The 6,641-nt window shown below is 50.4% G+C and overlaps 1 protein-coding gene across 1 annotated transcript; it reads left to right on the top strand.

Annotated features, from left to right (window-relative positions):
- The first annotated feature begins 2,724 nt into the window (after positions 1 to 2,724).
- On the top strand, positions 2,725 to 5,143 carry LOC149367500 (uncharacterized). Its single transcript, XM_089555857.1, has 2 exons — positions 2,725 to 4,060; positions 4,144 to 5,143. Exon 1 carries the CDS (start codon positions 2,772 to 2,774, stop codon positions 4,038 to 4,040), a length of 1,269 nt encoding a protein of 422 aa, XP_089411983.1. The 5' UTR covers positions 2,725 to 2,771; the 3' UTR covers positions 4,041 to 4,060; positions 4,144 to 5,143.
- Positions 5,144 to 6,641: the final 1,498 nt, after the last annotated feature.

The raw sequence follows: 6,641 nt of genomic DNA, 5'->3' as shown, positions 1-6,641 counted from the left end.
CTGCTCGGCTGCTCTGACCTGCAGGCCCAACGGGCCTTGGTCGCGCGAGCCTGGGCGGCGGCCGATGCCACTGGGGTCCCGAACTAGGGACCTCCACCTAGTATTTGTAAGGGCTGGCCCCCTCTGGGTCAGCTCATGCATAACCTCCTGTATTATACCTGTACATAAATGTTTTCCACCACCACCACCGCAGCAAATAAGCTGTTTCACCTTTTCGATAGATTGAGGCAAAGAAATCGAGCAACACATGTATGCGCTATCACAGAATTTTTTTTTTATTTTTCACACGTATTCCTTTAACAAAGACTCCACTAACAGTTCTTGACAGTCATGAAGGAAGCTTTGTGGTCGGAGAAATAGACTGATATATGTTCGACTTGGTACACCAATGCTTGATTCTCAAAGACGAGATCTATACAAGTGCCTCGCGAGGTTGTCACAGCCGTGGGACGCGTTACGAGCGAGAGGAACGGGATGTTCTCCCGCATAAGTGTTAGGAAATTGCTGTTTGTCTTTATGTCAACATTAAAGTCCCCCACTACTAACATCGGTGTGGATCGATGGACGGTTAATGCGAGTTGCAGGAAGTGCACGACGTCTTTCGTGAGTGCGGTAGGGGCGAAGTAGGCAGCTACTACCAGCAAGCCGTTGGGCAACTTTGCGGCGCACAGTTCGCCAACTTCATGTGACGTGCCAAACATTTCGACTGGTATTGCAGAGAGACCTGTGCGCAAGTAGATAGCGACTCCCGCCGCTCTGTTGGGGTCTCTGCGAGCACCACAGCAGTATAGGAAATCTATGATTTCGAGAGGCTCTTCGGGATCCATCCAGGTTTCAGCAAAGCAAAGTACAGAGGAATGGCGCAGAATGTGATCGTGGTGTACGTCCTTGGCATGTGCGGCAAGGGAGCGTACGTTAAGAATGTGGTTGTGAATGATGAATCAAGTGCTGCAAGTGCTGCCAGCGAATGACGCGTCCATTGGCTGTCTGCGTGTGTTACTGATGTGTGGTTAACATGTTAAGCTTCGCCTGTAAGAGTGGAACGCGACAGCGTCTTGCAACGCTGCCAGGGAGTCCACAGAACGCCATCGCCAATTCGGCTGTACGCCTTGCTGGACGGTAAATTTATTTTTTGAGGAAAGGAAATGTATCTCTCTCGCATATCTGGGTGGACACCTGCACCTCGCCGTAAGGGAAAGGGGGAAGATGGGAGTGAACGAAGACGCCGTATTAGCTAGACGCGCGTTTGTTCATTCCAAACCATTGAGCTGGCATTACGGAGTGGCTAGCGTGCTCGTATCGCACTCCGGAGACCCTGGTTCGATTCCCCAACTCGACCAATTTCGTTCTCGGTTTTATTGATTTATGCGGTCTAACTAGAAAGGTTAATTAGGCTATTTCATATTTATATTCTTGTATTTCTATCCATCGTGTTCTGTCATTAACCTGTCAATTGTTGGAACTGTCTAGGATGTTCGACAAAATGTATATGAAACGAGCAACGTCTTACTGAGTGGGGCGAGTATCTGTTCTTGCTTCGGCGAGTGCGGCTTCGGCCGCTTCTTTTTGAGCGGCGTCTGCTCCGGCGGACGCAGTTGTTGCTGCGACGCGCGTCTTTTCTTTCCTTTTTCTCTTTCCTGTGATCTTTTAACTCTCCTCTATCTGCACGTGGCAGCGGTGGTGGCTTGGCTCGAGCCAGTAGCAGGCCCGTGCAACTTCCTCTTCACCCTTCTCTCAGTCACAACAACAACAACAACTGAGTGGGGAAGTGCGTGGTGGTGGTGGGAACGCGGCTTCGTACTTATCTGTTTTTTTCAGCAGCGTCTCCTTCCGCGGATGCTGTTGTCGCTGCGGCGCGCGTCTTTCTTTTCTTCTGACCTCTTCATTCTCCTCTATATTAATTACGCTAATTGATTAATTAAGCAATTAACTAAACTCAGTCCAACTTAGTTGCAGCATCACTATACGATCCCCTTGATTGGTTGCATGGTTACTAGCCAAAGTACAATTAGCCCCATTTGAAATTCGCGCACTGTGACGTCACGAGCATTTCGACCAATTGAAAAGCGTGACATTGGGGGCGGAGCTGGTTACGACGCCGACGACGACGCGAAACCAAGGAACGGACGCCAAAGAGCTGCGCTCTAAAAAAGTTTTTTTTCCGCATTTACTGAGCTTTAAATTCGTTCCTGAAAGATCCCGTTTAAATGTATCTATCATTTATGACGACTCTAGAGTGCATGTAACAATTACATCTGTCTGAATGATTTCTTATGTTTAGAGGGGGGCGTAGTACGGTCGTGCGGTCTTGTTATTAAAGGTTCCAATTCTAGGTATTCGGACTAAAGAAGCTGCTAAAAAATTACGAGGAACTTTAGCGGCTAAAGTGATGAAATGCGAAAGCCTGACTGCTGCATTCTGCTACGCGATTGTTCACTTCACATTCTGTTGGTGCATTAATCAACTGCAAATTAATGACGCTTTCGCTTCACCTTCAGAAGTGCAACGCGACAGTGTGTTGTAGCGCTGCCAGGGAGTCCACGGAACGCCACCACCCGTTCGGCGCAATGCGTTGCCCTTTGAATGGAACGCTTTTTGAGGAAAGGTTCAACGCCTTGCTCGTCAGTAAATTGGTTTTTGAGGAAAGCAAATGTATCAGTGTGTCATATCTCGGTGGTCACATAAAGACGCGGCTTTGTTCATTCCAAGCCATCGAGCTGGCATGGCTGACATTCTGCTTCCGGCAGCCGAGCTGAACGGATCGCAGGGTCATGGGCTCCAGCGGAGCAGCGATAGCGGCCTTTGACGGCCGCGGAAACAGGATCGATGACTGCGGTGATAAGGATTACCAGATTATTTTGCCGACACTGCCAACAGGACGTGTTGTTTTCAACACCGTTTTTCTTCACGGCGACGTGCGAGCGAGGCCGTTCCGGGTCGAGGATTTCCGAGACGCCCTGGCCGAGACCGGTATGCTCCCCGACGTGGTCGCGTTGGGGGCGTACCAAATCAACCACGTGTGGGCGGTTACCCTGCGGAACACGGAGGCAGCAAAGAAGTTGCTCGCCTTCAACGAGCTGCAAGTTAAGAAACGCCGCTGCCTCATTATCGACCCGGAAGACCAGCAGGTAAAGCTGCGGCTACACTGGATGCTTCACGGTGTCGCCGACGACGACATTCGGACGGCATTCGCGGCGTTTGGCAAAGTGACCGACGTTACGCATGAGCGGTGGCGGATACAAGGCGTCAATGACAAGAGCTCAACGACAAGAACGGTCCTACTGAAGTTGAAGCCCGGCTTGAAAGTGGATGACCTGCCACACCAGGTACGTGTCGCCGGAGAGTTGGCTCTTGTCGTAGCGCCTGGGCGTCCAATGCAGTGCTTGCGCTGCCATGGTACAGGCCACGTGCGGCGTGAATGCAAGGTTCCCCGCTGTACGAAATGCCGGCGGTACGGCCACGCGGATAATGAGTGTGTCCGCACTTATGCGGTGGCTACGGGCGGGGCGTCGAAAGACGACTCTGCGGAACTCCTGATGGATGTAGTCGAGGCTGAAGAATCTGCGAAAGGCATAGAGGAACCCGAAACGCAAGCAGGATCGACGGGCTCTTCGATGCCGGACGCAAGCCGATGTCGGACGCAGCAAGCCGCTGCCGGACGCAGCGAAGCCGGACGCAAGCCTGAGGGGGCAGAACCTACTAGAAAGGAGACGGAGGCGTCGAGCGGTGAAGTAAGCGTGCCAGCGTTCCAAGAAACCGAGCCAGCGACTCTGACCGAGGAGAACCTTGACCAGAGCGGCGCCCGCACGACCGGCGTCCCTGCCCCAGCGAAGCGGCCACACGCCCAGACCGGAACCGAAGACGATAAGGCGGAAGCCCCCAGCGTCGAAGAGCCGCCGGCAAAAACGACCCAAGGACGGCGGTCGTCCATCCGGACACGATCAAGTGTATCGACGGAGAGGAGAGCCCTTGACAAGCCGCCCCCGCTGCCAGGCCTGGCACCAGCACCGGATGGCTCCGGTGTCAACGATGTCGTCTAGCCAAGCGCTAGACGTGAAGGGTAAGCACCATGTTCCCGGCCTCTTTCTTCTGCATTAAAATGGCTCATGCGTTCCCCATGAAAGTCGGTACACTTAATGTCAGGGGACTGGCAAGTAAGAAGAAGCAGAGCCAGGTGTACCGCCTTTTAACTGAGCACGACATTGACGTCCTGGCAGTGCAGGAAACGAAAATTGACGGGGAAGAGGAGACCGGGAGCATGGTGAGACGTTTCACGTCTAGGTTTTTTGCAGTTGTCGCCCACGCTGTAGGAACGTCTGCGGGTTGTGTCATCTTTGTAAAGAATGTACCGGGACTTGAGGTTCAGGCATATACGGCGTGTCCTTCGGGTCGATTTGTTTTGGTTGACCTCCTGTACGACGAAACATATTGGCGCATCATTTGTGTGTACGCCCCAAATGCGGTGGATGAGAGGACAGCGTTTTTTCAACGCGTACAAAAGCACTTCAGTTGTGAGAAATGCCTGATCGTAATGGGTGACTTCAATTGCGTCCTGAGGGGCTGTGACAAAACCAGTGCAAGGGCATTTAGGGATAGAAGCACTGAAGTACTCTCAGAAATTATAGACACGTGCAACCTCGATGATGTGGCCGAATGTTTAGAAGGCGAGCGTTGTGTGAGACTCACCCATTTTCAACGGTCAAGCCATGCACGGCTAGATCGCATTTATGTGTCACCGAACGTTATTTCAAAATGCAGTAGCTACAATGTAGTACCGGTATCATTTTCGGATCATTGTTTAGTGAAGTGTGGGATAGGGACAAAGAAACGAGGAAATCAGTTTTCTTGGGAGATGTGGAAATTAAATAATAAGCTCATCACAGACGACATCTTTAGCAGGAAAGTAAACGAAGAAATCAGTAAATTAAAGCCGAGCGGGGAACTGAAAGTATGGCAGCAGTGGGAACTTTGCAAACAACAAATAAAAATAGCAGCAATCGAAAGGTCAAGTTGCATACGACAAGAGGAGAAGCGTGAGGAGGACAATTTAAGATCTTTACTAGCTAGACTTCTCGAAAGAGAAAGCGAAGAGCCTGGCAAATGGATGGATGACATTAGGAAAATAAAAAATAAGATTGAACTCTTTGACGAAGAACGCTATCGTGGCGCACTGGTGCGGGCTAGGGCGCAAGATATAGCTGATGGGGAGACACCTTCAAAACGAGCGCTAGGAATGGAAAAAACGCATGCTCAACGAAACCACATTGAACAGATTGAGTGGGGCGGGGCGTTATCTGGAGAAAGCGGGCATATCCAGCAGGCATTTCTTGAATATTATCAGGCGCTGTTTGCAAAGCAAGAAGTGGATGTGAGCGCATTCAAGGAAAAGTTTCTTGGCGCTTTGCCGCGATTAGATGACGAACAGAAAGAAAGGCTGCAGCTGTCGATCACTGCGTCTGAGGTCGAGCAAGCGATAGAAAATTTGAACCTGGGAAAATCTCCTGGACCTGATGGGTTAAGCGCCGCTTTTTACAAAGCATATAAACGCGAAATAGTGCCAGTACTGACAGCAGTTTTTAACGAAGCCTATAAAGAAAATGAATTGCCCCCGTCTTATGGTAAATCCCATACAGTGCTAATCCCTAAATCCGATGACGCAGAAAAGTTAAAGCAGGTCACAGCATATCGTCCTATCGCCCTCACAAACGTGGATTATAAAGTTTTCATGAAGATTTTAGCCTGTAGACTACAGTCAGTAATTCAGGATATAGTCGGTCCCCACCAGACGTGTGGGATCAAGGGACGCTCTATTGTTTCCAATATTCATAAAGCGAGGTGTGTGCTGGAATGTTGTGATTACACAAATAGCTGTGTAGCCATCCTTCAGCTAGATCTTGAGAAGGCATTCGATTGTGTTTCGCACGATATCCTGTTCTGCATACTCGACCATGTGAATTTAGGGTCCATTATTTGTGAGGGAGTGGCCTTGGCGTACCGGAGCTGCACGACAAGATTAATTGTAAATAAGAGTTTGGGGGCCCCCATTAGCCTGCAGCGTTCGGTGCGCCAGGGTTGTCCCCTTAGCCCTCTTCTATTCTGCATTTACATTGAAGCGTTGTGTTTGAATATCATGGAAAGTGAAAAAATTCGAGGATTCCAGCTACAGGCAGCAGAAGTTAAGCTGCTGGCTTATGCGGATGATGTCGCGGTGTTCACAGTGAACCGGGAAGGTATAACCGAGGCCGTGGCATGCGTAAAAGAATTCACCAAGATCACCGGTAGTAAAGTGAATTGGTCAAAGTCCCTGGGGCTTTGGCACGGAGAATGGCCAACGAAGCCCGGCAATTTTGCAAACGTGTCCTGGGTGACGACCCCAGTAAAGTACTTAGGCGTTCCACTGGACGGTTATCGCGATAGCGATTCGTACTGGAAAGCACAGACGCAAGCCACGCGTGAAAAGGTGGAAAGGTGGAAAGGGCGACACCTTTCAATTTTCGCAAGGGCCACAGTGTGCAATCTGTTTTTTATGTCTAGGCTGTGGTACGTGATGCAAGTGTTGCATTGTGCAAGGATGAACGTACAGAGACTGCACCGGATCTTTGCCGTTTTTGTGTGGGCTGCGGACTGGGAACGCTGTAGCC

This window comes from Amblyomma mixtum, chromosome 1 (genome assembly GCF_055824585.1).
Source record: "Amblyomma mixtum isolate Tamu chromosome 1, ASM5582458v1, whole genome shotgun sequence".
Classification (NCBI taxonomy): Eukaryota; Metazoa; Arthropoda; class Arachnida; order Ixodida; family Ixodidae; genus Amblyomma; species Amblyomma mixtum.
The sequence above is the reverse complement of the archived record's forward strand: the minus strand, read 5'-3'. Positions and strand labels throughout refer to the sequence as shown.

Bases quoted from the DNA above. Each gene is read 5' to 3' on its own strand.
- LOC149367500 (XM_089555857.1), top strand. From the start codon at position 2,772: ATGGGCTCCAGCGGAGCAGCGATAGCGGCCTTTGACGGCCGCGGAAAC.